We start from the raw sequence: 19,320 nt of genomic DNA, 5'->3' as shown, positions 1-19,320 counted from the left end.
GCATATAGAGGGGTCTTGTTTTTGTATCCATTCAGCCAGTCTTTGTCTTTTGGTTGGGGCATTCAACCCATTTACATTTAAGGTAATTATTAATAAGTATGATCCCACTGCCATTTACTTTGTTGTTTTGGGTTTGAGTTTATACATTCTTTCTGTGTTTCCTGCCTAGAGAAGATCCTTTAGCATTTTTTGGAGAGCTGGTTTGGTGGTGCTGAATTCTCTCAGCTTTTGCTTGTCTGTAAAGCTTTTGATTTCTCCTTCATATTTGAATGAGATCCTTGCTGGGAATAGTAATCCGGGCTGTAGGTTTTTCACTTTCATCACTTTAAGTATGTCGTGCCATTCCCTTCTGGCCTGAAGAGTTTCTATTGAAAGATCAGCTGTTATCCTTAAGGGAATCCCCTTGTGCGTTATTTGTTGTTTTTCTCTTGCCGCTTTTAATATTTGTTCTTTGTGTTTGATCTTTGTTAATTTGATTAATATGTGTCTTGGGGTGTTTTGCCTTGGGTTTATCCTGTTTGGGACTCTCTGGGTTTCTTGGACTTAGGTGACTATTTCCTTCCCCATTTTAGGGAAGTTTTCAACTGTTATCTCCTCAAGTATTTTCCCATGGTCTTTCTTTTTGTCTTCTGCTGGGACTCCTATGATCGAATGTTGGGGCGTTTAACATTGTCTGCGAGGTCTCTAAGGTTGTCCTCATTTCTTTTCATTCTTTTTTTCTTTTTTCCTCTCTGATTCATTGATTTCTACCACTCTATCTTCTACCTCACTTTTCCTATCTTCTGCCTCCGTTATTCTACTGGTGGTTCTCTCCAGAGTGTTTTTGATCTCATGTATTACATTATTCATTGTATAGTGACTCTTTTTTATTTCATCTAGGTCTTTGTTAAATATTTCTTGCATCTTCTCAATCCTTGTCTCCAGGCTATTTATCTGTAACTCCATCTTGTTTTCAAGATTTTGGATCATGTTCACTATCATTATTTGGAATTCTTCATCAGGTAGATTCCCTATCTCTTCCTCTTTGGTTTGGTTTGGTGGGCATTTATCCTGTTCCTTTACCTGCTGGGTATGTCTCTGCCTTTTCATCTTGCTTATATTGCTGTGTTTGGGGTAGCCTTTCTGTATTCTGGCAGTTTGTGGTTCCTCTATATTGTGGAGGTTCCTCTCTGTGGGTGTGGTTGGACGGATGGCTTGTCAAGATTTCCTGGTTAGGGAAGCTTGTGTCGGTGTTCTGGTGGGTGGAGCTGGATTTCTTCTGTCTGGAGTGCAATGAAGTGTCACCGTAGTGAGTTTTGAGATGTATATGGGTTTAGTGTGACTTTGGGCAGCCTGTATATTGAAGCTCAGGGCTATGTTCCTGTGTTGCTGGAGAATTTGCATGGGATGTCTTGCTCTGGAGTTTGTTGGCCCTTGGGCGGTGCTTGGTTTCAGTGCAGGTATGGAGGCTTTTGATGAGCTCCTATCGATTAATGTTCCCTGGAGTCAGGAGTTCTCTGGTGTTCTCAGGATTGGGACTTAAGCCTCCTGCCTCTGGTTTTCAGTCTTATTCTTACAGTAGCCTCAAGACTTCCCCATCTATACAGCACTGATGATAAAACATCTAGGCTAATGATGAAAAGTTTCTCCACAGTAAGGGACACCCAGAGAGATACACAGAGTTACATGGAGAAGAGGGAGTAGGGAGATAGAGGTGACCAGGAGGAGAAAAGGGGGAATCAAAAGGGGAGAGAGCAAGCTAGCCAGTAACCAATTCCCTGTGTGCTCTCCACAGTCTGCAACACTCAGAGATGTTCACGGAATTACACAGAGAAGGGAAGAAGGAGGAAGGAGACAGAGGTGTCCAGGAGGATAAAAGGGGGAATCAAATGGAGAAAGACAGATGCAGCCAGTAATCAGTTCCCTAAGTGTTCTCCACAGTCCGGAACACACAAAGAGATTCACAGAGTTGGGTAGAGAAGAGAAGGGGGAGGGAGGAGATAGAGGCGACCTGGTGGAGAAAAAGGAGAGTCAAAAGGGGAAGAGAGCAATCAAGCCATTAATCTCGCTCCCAAGTAAAAATGGGTACTGAAGATTGGGTTCTTAAAGCTACACAATTGATAACAAATACCAAAAAGCAAAGATTAAAAATCTAGAGTAGAAGTCCAGTTCAGTTCCGTTCAGTCACTCAGTCGTGTCCGACTCTTTGCGACCCCATGAATCACAGCACGCCAGGCCTCCCTGTCCATCACCAACTCCCGGAGTTCACTCAAACTCATGTCCATCGAGTCGGTGATGCCATCCAGCCATCTCATTCTCTGTCGTCCCCTTCTCCTCCTGCCCCCAATCCCTCCCAGCATCAGAGTCTTTTCCAGTGAGTCAACTCTTCGCATGAGGTGGCCAAAGTACCTTTTAATATGCTATCTAGGTTAGATTCTCAAAAATACAATATTAAAAAACAAAACAAAGTCACAAAAATTACAAAATATATATATATATGATGTTTGCTTTAAAAATAGGGTCTTTTATTGCAAGGAAATAGTAGGTTATAAAAATGAAAATTAAAGGAGTAATAGAGGACTTAAATTTTTTTTTAATTTTAATTAAAATATTATAATAGTAAAAATATATCTAGGACTTTCTCTGGAGCTGTTGTGGACAGTGTGCGTCAGTTCATTTTCAAACAGTTCCTTGATCTGGCTTATACTTCTCAAGATCTATAGGCCCCTTCCTATGTAGTCGGTGCTGCTGCTACTGCTGCTGCTAAGTCACTTAACTACGGGTTTTTAACCTACTGCACCTGCCACCTCCAAAGCGGTTCCCTCTGTTTATATTAGCTTCTGTTTGCTGGTCTCTTCAGTGTCTAATTTCCACCCTGACACAAGGGGGCGGTGGTGGTCACTTTTTTTAGGCTCACTTGTTCAGTCGTGCTGTGGGGAGGGAGGAACACTGCAAACAAATATCACTGATGTGTGTGGGGAGTGCTCGCGGTGTCTCGGCCACACTGGGTTTGCCCCCACTCACGGTGTGTGTGCTTTCCCAGTCTACACTGCTCAGGCTCTAGGTTGCACTGCCGGGAACTCTCTGAGGCGGGCCCTGGGTTGCGTGCACTTCCCAGGTCCAAGCCTCTCAGGTTCAGGTTCTAGGGTACCCCACAAAGGCGCAGACTTAGTTAGGCCTTCGTTTTGTGCCCATCCCAGGTCCGAGCAACTCAGGTGACCAGGTGCTTGGCAAGCGCAGTCGCCCCCGGTTGTAGGCTGCATCTTATCGCCTCCCCCGTCCCAGCCGCTCGGTTTTCTGGGTGTACAATGGGTGCGTCTTCTCAGGTGTGCCATGTGTCTCTTCTGGGGAGCTCATCTCTGGCTACGGCCCTCCCGGCAGATGTCAACCACCCAGAATCCCAAGAAGTCTTGGTTAGCAACGAAGCCTGCTTGCAGTTTGGTAGAGGATGCCTCTCTGGAGCTGTGATTGCCCACTTTTGGCTCTGACTGCCCTCGCCTGCCTGCCTGCCTGCAGCAGGGGATGGGCCGGTCCGCAGCCGGCTAGCTCTGCTCAGTCCTTTGCTCTGTGAGTGGGCCCGGCCGGGTCTTAGGTTAGGGCTCTTCGCGGGATAGCTATCCCACAGTCTGGGTTGCTATCTCAAGTCAGTTCCCTCAGATTGCCCTCGGGGCATTCAGGCCTGGTCCTTACTCTAAGCAATGCAGCCCACGCCTCCCTGTCCAGCCCCCGCTTGCTAGTGGCAGATGCCAGCGTCTGGGCTGCTTCTCCGCTGGGAGTTGCCATTAGGCACGTAATCTGTGGGTTTTATTTCTTTATTTTTCCTCCCTGTTATGTTGTCCTCTGAGATTCCAAGGCTCGCCACAGACCCACCAGTGAGAGTGTTTCCTGGTGTTTGGAAACTTCTCCCTTTTTTAAACCTCCCTTCCCGGGATGGACCTCTGTCCTTACCTCTTCTGTCTCACTTTTTATCTTTTATATTTTGTCCTACCTCCTTCTGAAGACAATAGGCTGCCTTTCTAGGTGCTTGATGTCCTCTGCCGGCATTCAGAAGTTGTTTTGTGGAATTTGCTCAGCATTCAAATGTTCTTTCCATGAATTGGTGGGGGAGAAAGTGGTCTCCCCATCCTATTCCTTCGCCATCTAGGGACCGCCCCTTGAAATATGGGATCTTAATTCCACAACCAGGGTTTGGACTCACACCCCTTGCACTGGAAGCAGTTTTGTTTTTCATAATTTGAACTTTTATTTTTTTGCTTGGGGATAGCCGGTGAACAATATTGTGACAGTTTCAGATGAACAGTGAAGGGACTCACCCATACATATACATCTATCCAGTCTCCCCCAAACTCTCCTACCATCAATATTGCCACATAACACATAACCAAAATAATTAAGAGAGATAAAGGAGAGAAAGAGATAAGATAATGCTCAGTAACCATATGATCATCTGCATGTGCAGATTCAGACACCCTCAAGTCATCAAAGGCTTACAAGATTATCAGGTGCTATCCTTCTATGTAGAAAGCAAATTCTTTATTTTTTTAATTAAAATATTTATTTTTATTTATTTTTGGCTGCTCTGGGTCTTAGCTGTGACACTCAGGGTCTTTGTTTGCCACATGCAGGCTCTTTAGTTGTGGCATGTGAAAGTTTCAGTTGTGGCACGTGAACTCTTAGTTCTGGTATGTGGGATCCAGTTACCTGACCAGGGATCGAACCCGGGCCCTCTGCATTGGGAGTACGGAGTCTTAATCACTGGACCAATGATTTTAGAACTATCCTAAATCTGGTGGCTCAGAAAGTAAAGAATCCACCTGTAATGTGGGAGTCCTGGGTTTGATTCGTGGGTTTCGTACATCCCCTGAAGGAGAGCAACCCACTCCAGGATTCTTGCCTGGAGAATCCCAATGGACAGAGGAGCCTGGAAGGCTACATTCCATGGGGTTACAAAGAGTAGACCATGACTGAGCAACTAAGCACACACCCAAAATCTGGCTGAAGAGAAGGAATATATCAGCTCTTTTTTCTCTGACAGCATAACATCTGTCCTGAGTTCCTTGACGTCTGCTGCATTTTCCTAATCTTACATCACTTTTGGGACTTAGACCCATTTTCTCCAAGATTTGCTAGAGGGTAACTGTTCAAGTGCTCATAGGAATATGCATTTCCCAGGAAGCCTTTAATCAAGCGACAGAAACTGATATCAGAACTCCATGAAAGAGGACTGTGGAGACAGTAACTCCTGATTATAGTGGTGACCCAAAGAGGTATCTTACATCAGTAGAAGGAACATTCCCAGGCTGTGGTAGGTGCAGTGAGGATGCTGAGCAAGAGGACTCCATAAATATTCGAGTTGCATCCTCACTGCCTGGTTTTGGAGGCCCTTATGGACTACTATCATATGAGGGTCACCCAGACTTCCAACTTGGAATTCTCAAGGAGACTAGGACCTTGATATAAGACAAGCAGCTTCATAAAGCAGAGAGTGGAGTTACAGGATTCGTCACGTGTCAATGTGAGGACGTGAAAGTGGACTCACAGTAGCACACACTGTATCAAAGGAGGCCCTGGAAAATCTCTGTCGCTGAGCTCCCCTGGATGCTCAGGTCACAGATATCAGGTTGATTTCAGTCTGGAAATTCTCAGCGAGGTGAGGCCTCTGTCTAAAAGGATCAGCCTAGTTTCGTGGGTGGAGAAACCTGAGCCCAAGCAGGACCTCAGATGACAATGCTGAGTGTTAGAGGGGAACGCTGGAGAGGGAGCCAAACAGCATTCTGTAAATTCTTAGCTCCGAGAGACCCGGAAGAGCTACTTCTGAGTGGTCCCCTCATTCCACCTGTGTGATCTCAGGGAGGGCAAGGCCTTCTTTAGCAGGATAGGGCCCCAGATCTGCAGAGGGGTGTCATCTTGACCATAACCAGACTTAAGGTGAGGACGACCAGTGCTAATGAGAGGATCTCTCCCCCAAAGAGGGAGGCTTACAGAGTGGTGCCCCTCCTGACAAGCAGAGGTGCTCAGAGCACTGCCCTGATTCCCTCCGCTAGGGACTTGGGAAGGCGAGGGCTCTGTTTGGGGGGCTGGAGGACTTGGGTTCATAGATGGAGGCGTTCAGGGCTCTGATAACACCGCACACGGAGGACCCTGAGAGAGAATCCAGGGACGGATGAAGATTGAGCTACCGGGGTTCCCGTAGCACGCCGCCCCTGCCGTCGTCCCTGGGAGACCCCACGTAGGACCGTACGCAGCTCCCCTCCACTTCCGCTTTGAAAGCGAGAGGCTCGACCGATAGTCGCGGCGACCGTTTGGCGGAAAGTTAGTGTCCAGGACTCGTCCGGAGCCAAGGTGAGGGCCTGAATGTAGCTGAAGGGACTTTCCCAACCCTCCCAGTAATAAAAGTGACCCATGCACTTCCCACCCCAGTGATATGGCTCTAGTGGGCCCCTCAGAGCTACCGGCTGAACGTGGTCTAGTGTGTCAGGCGAAGGCGTAGGTCTGTGGGGGTGGCCCGGACGCTACCCCCGGAGGAGGTCTGGGACCTGGATAACGGCCCTGAGGACTGATAAGCAGACTTCAACATCGCAAGGGGGCCACACTGAGCGGCTCCCCAAGACGGGGCTCTAGGAGGCCCCAGGTGGAGCTGACCGATTGTGGTGCCCCCTGGTGTCCTCTGGAGGTGGTCCTGGGGCAGTGAGAGCCTTGCTCTAACGGAATAAAACCAGTTCAACAAAGGGACCTAGTCTCCAACGAGATTCGTGGCTGTGACGCTGAGTGAGGATGGGGGCCACTTCCTTAAGAAACGGGGCCACAGAAAGCGCCAGCCCTGTTTTCAGGCCTGGGAGAATCGGGCATCTTGACATGATGCTTCCCGGGACATCTCAGGGAAGTGAGCGACCAGGTCAAAGCGGGCAGCCTCAGGTTGGCAGGGGAGGGTTTCAGATTTGTGAGGGGTCATGGTGAGAACGTCGGGGGCTGTGGGGATGTTCCACACCACGTCATTCAGACCAAATCCTCCCTGTCGTCATCCCTGGCAGACCTGCAGAATACATGTCAGTCCACACTGTGGGCTAAGGAGTGGTCAGCTAAGGGAGTGGTCAACAGAGGGAGAAATCTCAGACCCTGTCATGAGTCAAATGTAGACCTTGGTTGCGTCTATGTCATGGCTATTGTAAACAGTGCTGCAGTGAACATTTGAGTACAAGTGTCTTTTTCGGTTAGATTCCTCAGGATATATGCCCAGTAGTGGTACTGTTGGCTCATGTGGTAGTTTTATTCCTAGTTTTTTATTCAAAGTGAATTAAGTCAGAAAGAGGAAAGCCAGTGTCATATATTAGTGCAGATATATGGAATCCAGAAAGGTGACACTGATGAACCTGTTTGCAGGGCAGCCTGGAGTTTGAGACAAAGAGAACACACTCGTGGACACAGTGGGGGAAGGAGAGGGAGGGGCAGACTGAGAGAGTAACATTGGAAACGTACACATTACCATGTGTAAAATAGATAACCAGTGGGAATTCGTTTTATGACTCAGGGAGCTCAAAGCCAGTGCTCTGACAGCTTAAGAGGGGTGGGATGGGGTGGGAGGGGGGAAAGACTTTCAAGAGGGAGGGGACATACAGTATACCTATGGCTGATTCATATTGATGTGGGGCAGAAAATAACACAATATTGTAAAGATATTATCCTTCCATTAAAAATAAATAAATTTGCTTTAAAAAAGACATATAGAAGAAAAGAGAAGCAAAAAACAGTTTACCTTTGAATTGGGATCTTGGATGGAACCACAGGGACATCAACCTGCCTGCAACAGCCTCCATTCTTAGCACACCATGTTTGGTAACATGAGGTCATCTTCACTTCCTCCTGTTGGGACACAGGGTGTTTGGCTTTTACTATCACGCAGGCCTCAGTTCAGGAGAAAGAGGAGGTTCTCTACCAGGAGCTCAGTTGAGGAACCTGAGTGAGGACTCAGAGCGTCCGTCCCAACCCTTGGGTTTCAGCCCAGGAAATCTCAGGGATGGGCTGTGAGGTTGAACACCTGCTTTACTGTTTGATACCAAGTCTAGGGGAGGGGAAATGTCTAGTCTGAAGGTGCAGCCACCAGTTAGCAAATAGAGAATAGGGCCCAACGTTTTAAGGAGCCAAGGTAAGGACCATGAATGATGATCCCAGTGAACTCAGGGTAGAAAAGACCCTACTGGGCTCTGAGCACTGGGTATCCCCTGGAAGGGAGGTAGACTGAGGCATCCCTTCGCTTGCTTCTGGATCATGTGGAGGTCTGCATCAGAGTAGCAGAGGGAAGGGTGCCCAGGCTCCGCCAGGACTTGATGTGGTAATACTGGAGATGAACTGAGAGGACCCCACTACCGGGACCTGTTGTCACCTCAGTGAATCCAAAGCAGGTCTGCGAGGACACAGAGGAAACGTAAGGCCTCTGTTCTTCCTCTGCGGGATTCTCAGGGGACAGGCTGAGCAGGAAAACAGAAGTCTTATGGGTTCTTAGGGCAGTGTCCTGAAGGACACCTTTGATTAAGCGAAGGTAGAATCTCCCTGTTTTAAGGTGCTGATGTCACCTCATTCTCCATCCTCCAGGTGCCCCAATCACCTGTCTATTGGCCCAGACTCCTGCCCGCGGTCCCTGACCACCGCCGTCATGCCCCGTGGTCAGAAGAGTAAGCACCGTGCTCGTGAGAAACGTCGCCAGGCCCGGGCTGAGACCCAGGGTCTTCATGATCAGGCCACCACATCTGGGGGAGAAGAGACCATGTCCTCCTCCCCTCCTGATTCAGAGAGCGCTCCCTCAAGCTCGTCTGCTGCTGGCTCCCCCAAGGGGCCTCAGGGAGCCCAAGGCACCACCAGTGCTGCTGCAGGTGCTGTTCGCAAAAGATCTGGTGTCGGTGGCGCAGCACGCTCAAGATCTGGTGTAGGTGCAGCAGCGCGCTCGAGATCTGGTGTAGGTGCCGAGGGCCAAGTTCAGGAAGGTGAAAATTCCTCCCAGGCTTCCGCTGCTGCTGAGAGCACTCACACAGATCTTCTGACCAAGAAGTCAGAAATGTTGGTGCAGTACATGCTGTTTAAGTATAAGGTGAGGGAGCTCATTAAGAGGTCAGAAATGCTGAAGGTTATCCACCGAAGGTACAGGGAGCAATACCCTGAGATCCTTAGCAGGGCCTCTGAGCACATGGAGTTTGTGTTTGGCATGGTGCTGAAGGAAGTCAGGCCCAACAGTCACTGCTATACCCTGGTGAGCAACCTAGATCTCCGAGACAGTGAGTCTATGAGAGGTGACTGGGGGCTGCCAAAGAATGGTCTCCTGATGCCGCTGCTGGGTGTCATCTACCTGAATGGCCACCGCGCCTCTGAGGAGGAGATCTGGAAGTTCCTGAATATGCTGGGCATCTATGATGGAAGAAGACACTTCATCTTTGGAGACACCAGGAAGCTCATCACAGAAGATCTGGTGCGGGAAGAGTACCTGGAGTACCGCCCGGTGCCCGGCAGCGATCCCCCTCGCTATGAGTTCCTGTGGGGTCCTAAAGCACTCACAGAAAGCAGCAAGACGAAAGTCCTGCAGTTTTTGACCAAGGTCAATGATGCGGTCCCCGACGCCTTACTGCCACATTATGAGGAGGCTTTTAGAGAGGAGTTAGAGAGCACTGGGGCCAGATCTGCAGCTAGTGCTGGCCCTTCTGCCTCGGCCAGACCGGGCACTTCTGCTGCAGCCAGGGCTGGCCCTTCTGCCTCAGCCAGGCCTAACCCTTCTGCCTCAGCCAGTGCTGGCCCTTCTGCCTCGGCCAGTGCTGGCCCTTCTGCCTCAGCCAGTGCTGGCCCTTCTGCTTCGGCCAGTGCTGGCCCTTCTGCCTCGGCAAGACCTGGCACGTCTGCTGCAGCCAGGGCTGGCACTTTGGCCTCGGCCAGGGCTGACGCTTCTGCCTCAGCCAGTGCTGGCTCTTCTGCCTCGGCCAGACCGAGCACTTCTGCTGCAGCCAGGGCTGGCACTTTGGCCTCGGCCAGGCCTGGCCCTTCTGCCTCAGCCAGTGCTGGCCCTTCTGTCTCGGCCAGACCCGGCACTTCTGCTGCAGCCAGGGCTGGCACTTTGGCCTCGGCCAGGGCTGACCCTTCTGCCTCAGCCAGTGCTGGCCCTTCTGCCTTGGCCAGTGCTGGCCCTTCTGCCTCGGCCAGACCTGGCACTTCGGCCTTGGCCAGGGCTGACATGTCTGCCAGGGCCAGGCCTGGCCCTTCTGCCTCAGCCAGTGCTGGCCCTTCTGCCTCGGCCAGACCCGGCACTTCTGCTGCAGCCAGGGCTGGCACTTTGGCCTCGGCCAGGGCTGACCCTTCTGCCTCAGCCAGTGCTGGCCCTTCTGCCTCGGCCAGACCTGGCACTTCGGCCTTGGCCAGGGCTGACATGTCTGCCAGGGCCAGGCCTGGCCCTTCTGCCTCAGCCAGTGCTGGCCCTTCTGCCTCGGCCAGACCCGGCACTTCTGCTGCAGCCAGGGCTGGCACTTTGGCCTCGGCCAGGCCTGGCCCTTCTGCCGCAGCCAGTGCTGGCCCTTCTGCCTCGGCCAGACCCGGCACTTCTGCTGCAGCCAGGGCTGGCACTTTGGCCTCGGCCAGGGCAGACCCTTCTGCCTCAGCCAGTGCTTGCCCTTCTGCCTCGGCCAGTGCTGGCCCTTCTGCCTCGGCCAGACCTGGCACTTCGGCCTTGGCCAGGGCTGACATGTCTGCCAGGGCCAGGCCTGGCCCTTCTGCCTCAGCCAATGCTTGCCCTTCTGCCTCGGCCAGACCCGGCACTTCTGCTGCAGCCAGGGCTGGCACTTTGGCCTCGGCCAGGGCTGACCCTTCTGCCTCAGCCAGTGCTGGCCCTTCTGCCTTGGCCAGACCCAGCACTTCTGCTGCAGCCAGGGCTGGCACTTCGGCCTCGGCCAGGGCTGACACGTCTGCCATGGCCAGGCCTGGCAATTCTGCCTCAGGCAGGCCTGGCCTTTCTGCTGTGCCCAGGCCTGGCCCTTCTGCCTCGGCCAGTGCTGGCCTTTCTGCCTCATCCAGGCCTGGTCCTACTGCCTCGGCCAGTGCTAGCACTTCTGCCTCAGCCAGTGCCCACTCCAGGGCCACGTCCAGCCGCTCATCTCGCCCCTAGTATGGTCTGAAGCCTGCTCTTCACTTTGTGGTTGCAAAAGCCTGTCAACCTGTGTTCCTAATATGCATCAATAACTTGTTGACTTCCCCCCCCAAATTTTCAGTATTACGTTTTTCAACAGAATATTTAGTTAGTGATAAAAGTATATTAGTTACATGGGTACACACTGTTTGCTGTTTGTCAAATTTAGGAGTAAGAGTTTTGTTTGATGAAATACATATTGTAAATCCTTAAATCACATGTGATCCAGGATGAGAATAACATCACTTTAGGATAAGAATATGCTTAGAAATGTGAAAGACACCACACTAAGAGGCTGAGAACACTGATACATAAATAGAGATATAGCTGAAAGCTAGTCAGTTTTTGGTTTACTTTCCTCTCTGTTTAGTCTCCCTTTTTGTAAAGGTAAAAGTTATATACCTGGATCTGCTTATGTTTTTCAAGAATGTTTGAGAATATAAATTATCGCAAATGATTTATTCGTGGTGCTTTTTTTACACAAACATTAATTGAGCATCTGCCCTTAAGAAGTCTTCATGCTTATACTGGTGATATTTAGTCAACAATGTCCCAGCCTCTTCCCATTCAATTATAGTCTCTCAGAGAAGCTATCATTCTATGGAAGAGGCCGAGATGCTCTCCAACTCTAGAAGAAAAGAATAAAGGGTAAAGTGGGGTTGGAAATTACTTCGTTTTCATTGGCAGGCAAGATTTTTGCTAGATCCAGGAGGTTGGGTATTTTCTTTTCCTTCAGTTAGAATGCTGCAGAGTACCTGATATCTCTTAGATGCAAAAAAAAATAATAATACCAGTTGATGTAATCCGAGCTGTTTATCTGAGGTCAAGATAATCATAGTAATAACTGCCATTGCCCCTAATGCCTCAGTAGAGTCAAGCACCGTGGCAGATGCTTTCTGTAAATACATATATTCCACCAGTCCAACAAGACGGGGCTTATCAAACACAGTTCACCATGGAGAGCCCGAGGCTCATAGAGATAGTGTTTGATTTTTGCTGAAATATTTCAGGCTGCTAAATGACAGAGCTGGAACTAGACTCCTGCTCTATAAACTACTATAGCACTCACACTATTTTCACCCCCCACCCCAAGACATACATACCCTTCTCTTTTTTTTTTTTAACAAGTGCTTTTAACATTTGATATTTAATTTCCTTTTCCTTATTTATTTATTTGGCTGTGCTGGCTCTTAGTTGTGGCACGTTGGGTCTACTTCCCTGACCAGGGATCGAACCTGGGCCCCCTGCATTGGAAGCCTGGGGTCCTAGCCCCTGGACCACCAGGAAAGTCCCCACCCTGTATCTTTTATCTCATGGTTTTTCTCAGTACTTCAAAATTTGTCCTAGGTGATAAAAAAGAATGCCCTTGTGCTCAAGCTACTGGATCAGAATGTGCTGCCAGAGCAGTAAGAACACCAACTATATATAACAAAAAGTACATATCCCTTATTCATTACTCACAGATAAATGAGACAGTATTCAGTGCCAGTGTAAGCATGTACGTTGGCCATATTAGATAACCTCTGCACATCATGCTTACAGTCTCTTGCCGGTAGAAAGTATATCAGAAGAGAAATAACATGAGAGTCTTCACCTGGCTGATGAGGAGATAGATTGATCTACTTTTTTTCCCTGATGGGTGACCACCTTTCCTGGGACTCCTTGGGCTCTAGCTTCTCCATCTCCCATCACTCCTAGGACGGGGACCCATTCTCTGTAGCAGTGCAGAGCAGACACGGCTCAAGAGTTTGCAGAGATGTATAATTTCTCCAGAAGCCTTTAATCCAAGACACCGAAAGCCAGATGAGGTCCCCATGTAGGAGGATTGAGGAGAGCAACACCCCAGAATATAGGGGTTGGTCACTGGGACAGCACTCCCAACTGCTCTCAGACACAGAGGATCTCAGAACTGTTAGGCTAAGCGTAGCCTCGCTTATTCTTCAGGCTTCTCAGAGACCTAAGAAACTTGGTCTCGGTGCAGAGTTCTGAGGTTGGATAGGAGTGAGGATCAATCTCTCAGAAGTGACGGTGGTTAACCTGAATGAGGGTGATAGAAAGACCCAGCCACAACAGTAGCAACCTGTAAAGACCAGTCCTCATTGGCAGGCCCATAAAGTCCAGACCAATCCAGGCTGCTGTGGTTAACACTCTCAGCTCAGGTCCCGGTAGGTGGGGACTTTGGGAATCAGCAGAGAATAGAGCCCCAGGAAGGTGCAGAGTCAAAGTGAGGACCCAGGCTGTGCGCATGAAGCCCCTCAACCCCAGCCGACGGGGCTTCACATAGTCCCTCTGCTCCAGTCAGCCCTGGGAAGCATAGGTAAGTTCTGGCCAGCTCAAGGGCCCCTTGACTTCTGCCTGGTTGGTGTCAAGGAGGTGTGGACCTTGGTTTATAGGCTGGCTCTTCATCAGAGAGTGGAGATCCCAGGCATGACGTTTGCACAGTCCTGTATGAGGAGTGTGGCAGCCAACTACCCCATTACAGATAAATTCTTAGAAAGTCCTGCAAATGTATTGGGCCCTGGGAGGGAGCAGTCAGGGCTTTCAGACTAGGTTTATCCCTTGTTTTCTGAAGGCGGATGGCTTCAGGGCCTTAAAGTCCTTGGACTAATGGAGGGAGCCTCTATCAGCTGAGGAAGGGTACCCAGTACCTAACAGGAGTCAACAGATGATACTGACCAATAACAAAGGATCCCTCCCAGAAAGAAGGGGGCTACAGAGGGCACTGTCCCTGTTGTCAGGCCTGAGACTGTGCCACTTAGGCCTGGTGACATGGTGAGTCCTACTCACTTCCTCCCAGAGGATCACATGGCGGTAACAAACCTCATCCTGATCAAAGGGAGCAGCCTAAGCTCAGCAGAAGGAGGATTTCCAGGTTGTGCCAGAAGTCAAGGTAAGGACCCTGAAGACTGAAAAGACCACCTGCCTCAAAACAGTGGGGGCAGAACATATTCCTTCCACTACCGTTAGCCTTGGAAGACCACGGGCTGGGTGCCCCATGAGGCAAATTCCACTTCTACCTTGAGAGTCTCAGGGAATTGGAGGCCTGATTGGAGAAGCATTAAGGCAATTAAGGGAATATGTCCAGCTTATTTCCAAGTCAGACTGAGGATGGTAAAGAATGTGGGAACAGACATACCAGGATGTCCACACAGAATCCTCCCTACTGTCAGGCTAGAAGGCCCCAGGCAGAGTTGTCAGGCCAAGGGGCCCTTCAGTTCTGACCAAGGAGTAGCAGGAAAGTTAGGGTTTTGTTCTGATGGTGGTGGTCCCATGTTAACAAGGGGGAGTCTTGGGCTTGGCTGAGAGTCAAATTTGGGACCCTGACTTGGGGCCCTGAGAGGAACCATCTGTCGTCCTCAACCAGCTTCCAGAGTTTTCATCTTGTGAGACTATTGGCAGGCATGGCTAATAAGGCTAGTTAAGGCCACCCTTATTTCTTCCTCCAGGCTCACAGGGAGGTATGGGTCTTACTCTGAGGAGATAGGCCCGAGATCAAGATGGAGGGGATTCCCCAGGCCCCACCCGAATTCAAATTGTGGAGCCTGAGTGGAGACTGAGGGGTCTACCCATCCCTGAACAGAGGGGACAAAAGAGAGTCATGCCTTACCCTTTGATGTCAGTTCTAGAAGATCAGGGCATGGCTGTCAGCACTCTCCCGAACTTCTTTATCGCACGCCTTTTTGTTATTATTGAATTGCTAAGTCATGTTTGACACTTTGGTGACACCATGGACTGTAGCTCACGAGGCCCCTCTGTCCATGAGATATTCCAGTGGAGAATTCTGAAGTGGGTTGCCATTTCTCCCCCAGGGGATCTTCCCGACCCAGGGATCAAATGTATGTCTCCTGCAGTTCCTGTACCACAGGCGGATACTCTACCGTTGAGCCACCAGGGAAGCCCTGTATCAGGCATAAGGAAGGTGAGATCTTGGTTGGAAAGTGCAGCCACAAGTCATGAAAAGGGAAGGATATGGTGCCTGCTAGGCACTGCGGCAGATACTTTACAGTTAGCGCCAAGGCCACCAGTCCTTCCAGACCGGGCTTAGCACACTCCATTCACAGTTAGAAGAGCTGAGGCACTGTCAGTTTAAAAACGTGACAAATTTCCCATGGCTGGTAAGTGACAGGGATGGTCGTAGGCCCTTGATTTGAGTTAGTCTAAAGCTCACCCACTCTCTGCTACAAGCCTGAGCTGAACTTATGCCCTTAATTTCCTTTCTATTCTCATTACTGCGGAATGCATATGAAGAAATAAGAAGAGGGACTCTCATGTCCAACTATTATATTGTAAGACATAGCCAGAGCAATAATAATGATAGCAAAATATATGTGACATATGAAGAGAGGAAAAAAGAGATATTATTCGCTGACAATAGGATCATCCATCCATACATATTAGGTCTCAGATAAACGTAAAAGATCTGAAAGCTTTAGAGATTCAGATAAGCTCAAAAGAGCAGGATTAAAAAAAAATCATCTCAGCCATTTCTTTGTATAAAGACATATCTATTAGATCTAAAATATAAAGTTTATTTATTAGAACAGAGGCTCCCTGAGAAGTCTGGCTGCAAGAGAGAAGGGACAGGTTACCATGTTTTGTTTCCCTCACAGGGCTCTACCTGGACCCCCTTCCTTATGCCATGGATTTTCCCATCTCTCATCACTCCTAGGACAGGGACTCCTTCTCTGCAAGGTTTGGAGTAGGGAAACTGATCGGGGCTTTTCAGGGATGAGGCATTTCCCAAGAAGCCTCTCATCTAAGGGGAAAAGCCTATAGGAGGACACCGTGCATCTGGTCTGAGGAAAGAAACACCCCAGAATACTAGGTGTAAGAAGGTTCCAGGCAGGGCTCTCAAGCTGAACATCTCCTTGCTGTGTTGTCACAGTATAGTTGTCAGGGTTTGAGACCTTAGACCTAAGGAGGGCAATCTCAGGTCACAGAAGGAATTGTCGGATATAAATGTGAAGCCCCTTCATTTCAATGTGAAATGAAGTGAAAGAAATAGCCACCCAGAACCACTGGGGTTCTGTAGCATCCAGTTCCTGATATCAGCCCTGGGAGGTCCAGAATTCCATCATAGGATGAGGAACAGAGAGGCTTTGAGAGCTGAGAAAGAGAGAGAGCTACTGCCATGAGCAGGACACATTCCGGATCCAAGTCCACCAGTTCCTCCCACATAGTGACATCGAGGGCAGACCCTTCATCTTGTGATTGAAAAGAGAAGTAAGTATTCCAAGTAGCTGAGTGCCAAGGTGGAGCTGAAGGGAACACATTTCATGTCTTTTTTTGTTCTTGCTTGACCTCAGTAACTGGGAGATGTATCTTTTTCTGTTTAGGGCTTTCTTTCTGATACTCCTAAAATACTATTCCTTATAATTGAAGGTTTATTTGACATCCATATCTGTGTTTATGAACAAAGTATATCCCATTTATTGCTGTATTTCAGTATAGGTATAAAGGTTTTGGTATTTTGTATAATGAATCAGAAATCCTTGGATCTCCTTTAGTGGTTCAGAACAAGACATGTCAAGAGAGTTGGGATTTGCTTGCCAATGTGAAAGAGCACTGAGTAAAATTGTTGGTATCAGAAAATAAAAGGGTCCTGACTGAGTGGCATCTGCAATACAGTGGAACAGGAATTCCCAGCCCCTTTCCCTACAGCAACCCAGATTTCAAAGTTGTATAAGTAACAAAATACCTTTATAGAAGGTCCAGAATGCAATTAAGAAATTGCAGTGCCACAGGTAAGCATATAGCTTAGATCAGCTGCCCATGACATGGGTAAGCACAGCAACTTGACTTTATTGGCATCAGCCCTTGTCTCAGGCTGGCACAGTTCAGTACCAAGAGAGATTGTGAGCTTTCTTGGTGGGGGAAAGTGAGAGTGGGGTAAATGTTCCGAGTGTCCAGGAAAATGTTAGAACTAAGAAATGAATTCAAGAAAGCTGCAGGACACAAGATAGCACACAAAAATGAGTTGTGTTTGTAAACACTAACAACAAACTATCTGGAAAAAGAAATTAACAGTTCTATTTCAAAAACGTCAAAAAGAGTAAAATACTTAAGAATAAACGTAACGAAGGAAGTGAAAGTGCTATACAGTAAAAGCAACAAGACATTGATGGAAGAAGGTGGAAAAGACACAAATAAAAAGATGTCCCAAGTATATTTACTGGAAGAATTCACACTATTAAAATATTCATACTACCCAAAGTGATCTACAGATTTAATGTAATGTGTGTCATAATTCCAGTGGAATTTTCCAGAGAAATAGAAATGCTGAAATTCATAGGAAACCACAGAAGACCTTGAGTAGACAAAGTAATCTTGACAAAGAGGAGCAAAGGTGGAAGCATGGGACTTCTTGACTTGAACTATAGTACAAGACAGTGTGATACCAGCATAAACATAGACACACAGACCAACGGAACAGAATAGACTCTAGAAATAAACACACTCATATATAGGCATGTAATCTTTGACAAAGGCACTAAGAATACACAACGGAAAAAACATACATCCTCAATCAACAAATAGTGTTGAGAAAATTGGATATCTGCATGAAAAGAGTAAAACTGGAGTCTTAGCTTACGTCATACAAAAAAAAAAAAACGCAAAATGGATTCAAGACTTAAAAATGAGACCAGAAACCATAAAACTCTTAGAAGAAAACATGGGGGAAAGCTCCTTGTCATTGGTCTTGGCAATGTTCTGGGTGTTTTGTTTTTGTTTTTGTTTGAATTTTGTTTATTCGTTTCTAATTTGACAGCAGAAACCCAAGCAAGAAAAACAAAAATAAGTTGGATTACTGCAAAGTAAAAGATTCTGTATAGCAATGGCTATGATCAACAAAATGAAAAGGTGAAATAGGAGAAAATATTTTCAAGCCATATATCTGATGAATTAATATCTAAAACATAAAAGGAAGTCCTGCAGCTCCATAACAGAATAATTAATTAAAAATAACTTTAAAAATGAGCAAAGAACCTAAATATTTTCCAAAGAAGACATACAAATGGCCAACAGCTCTGTGAAAAAGGGCTCAGTATCACTAATCATCAGGGAGATGATGATCCACACCACAATAAGTGATCACCTCGTACCTGTTGGGAGAGCTGTTATCAAAAAGCCAAGTGATAAGAAGTGTTGGCAAGGGTGTTGAGCAAAGGGAACCTTTGCACACGGTTGCTGAGGATATAAATTGGCACAGCCACTATGGAAAACAGTGTGGAGGTTCCTCAGAAAATTACAACTAACTATCGTATGACTCAGCATTTCTACTTCTGAGAATGCAGTTGACCCTTGAACAACACAAGATTGAACTGTGGAGGTCCACTTACAGATGAGTTTTTTTTCAGTAAATACATTGGAAAACTATTCCGAGTTTTGAGATAACCTGAAAAAATTCACAGGTGACATGCATAGCCTAGAAATGTAAAAAATTAAGGAAAAGGTGTCACGAATGCATACAATTTATATAGATACTAGTCTATTTTATCACTTACTACCATAAAAGATACACAAATATGAAAAGGTTAAATTTATCAAAAGTTATGCACACACATACACACGCACACACACAGTTACGGACCATGAATAGCACTATTCATCCCGGACGAGCGATTTCTATAGTAAACTGTGATCTCAAAGTGATCACTGATAGTCCATGGGTATTTTTCATTGTGTTTAGTACAATACCGTAAGCCTTGAATAACACCATAGGACTCAAATGAAGTGCCCCTAGTGGTGCTGGAAGTGCTCACAAGAAACAGAAAGAAGTCATGACTTTATACAAAAAGTTGAATTGCTTGTTATGTACCACAGTTTGGGTCTGCAGTCGCGGTTGCCACCATTTCAAGATGAATGAATTCAGCATAAGGATCACTGTAAGAAAAAGAACAGGAAATGTATGAAGCCATCACTGCAGCTACACCAGCAGGTGTGACAACCTTGTGCTTTTTTGTGAAATACCTTTTTATCTTGTATTGAAAATATAGCGTGTAGGTGGGTGCAGGATTGCTATAAGCAAGGCATATCTATAGACTTTAATATGACTGAAGAAAAATCAAAGTCATTATAACAACCTAAAGCAAAATGGTGGTAAAGGATCTAAAGCTGGAGAATTTTATGCCAGTAAAGGATGGTCTGTCAATTTTAGAAAGAGGTTTGACTTAAAATATCAAAAT

At 47.5% G+C, this 19,320-nt stretch overlaps 1 protein-coding gene across 7 annotated transcripts; it reads left to right on the top strand.

Annotated features, from left to right (window-relative positions):
* Positions 1 to 8,629: 8,629 nt before the first annotated feature.
* LOC129563825 (melanoma-associated antigen B4-like) lies at positions 8,630 to 11,113 on the top strand. 7 transcript variants are annotated; one of them, XM_088834464.1, is made up of 4 exons: positions 8,630 to 8,903; positions 8,934 to 9,726; positions 9,775 to 10,022; positions 11,055 to 11,113. In XM_088834464.1, exons 1-4 carry the CDS (start codon positions 8,630 to 8,632, stop codon positions 11,111 to 11,113), a joined length of 1,374 nt encoding a protein of 457 aa, XP_088690590.1. The 7 variants fall into 7 exon arrangements, with proteins under 7 accessions (XP_088690590.1, XP_088690596.1, XP_088690595.1 ...); XM_088834470.1 differs by lacking the exon at positions 9,775 to 10,022 and having other exon boundaries at positions 8,630 to 8,873; positions 8,934 to 9,642; positions 11,035 to 11,113; XM_088834469.1 differs by lacking the exon at positions 9,775 to 10,022 and having other exon boundaries at positions 8,630 to 8,873; positions 8,934 to 9,749; positions 11,067 to 11,113.
* Positions 11,114 to 19,320: the final 8,207 nt, after the last annotated feature.

Source organism: Moschus berezovskii, chromosome Y (genome assembly GCF_049115385.1).
Source record: "Moschus berezovskii isolate FMDL1 chromosome Y, NW_MosBer_1.0, whole genome shotgun sequence".
Taxonomy (NCBI): domain Eukaryota; kingdom Metazoa; phylum Chordata; class Mammalia; order Artiodactyla; family Moschidae; genus Moschus; species Moschus berezovskii.
The sequence above is the reverse complement of the archived record's forward strand: the minus strand, read 5'-3'. Positions and strand labels throughout refer to the sequence as shown.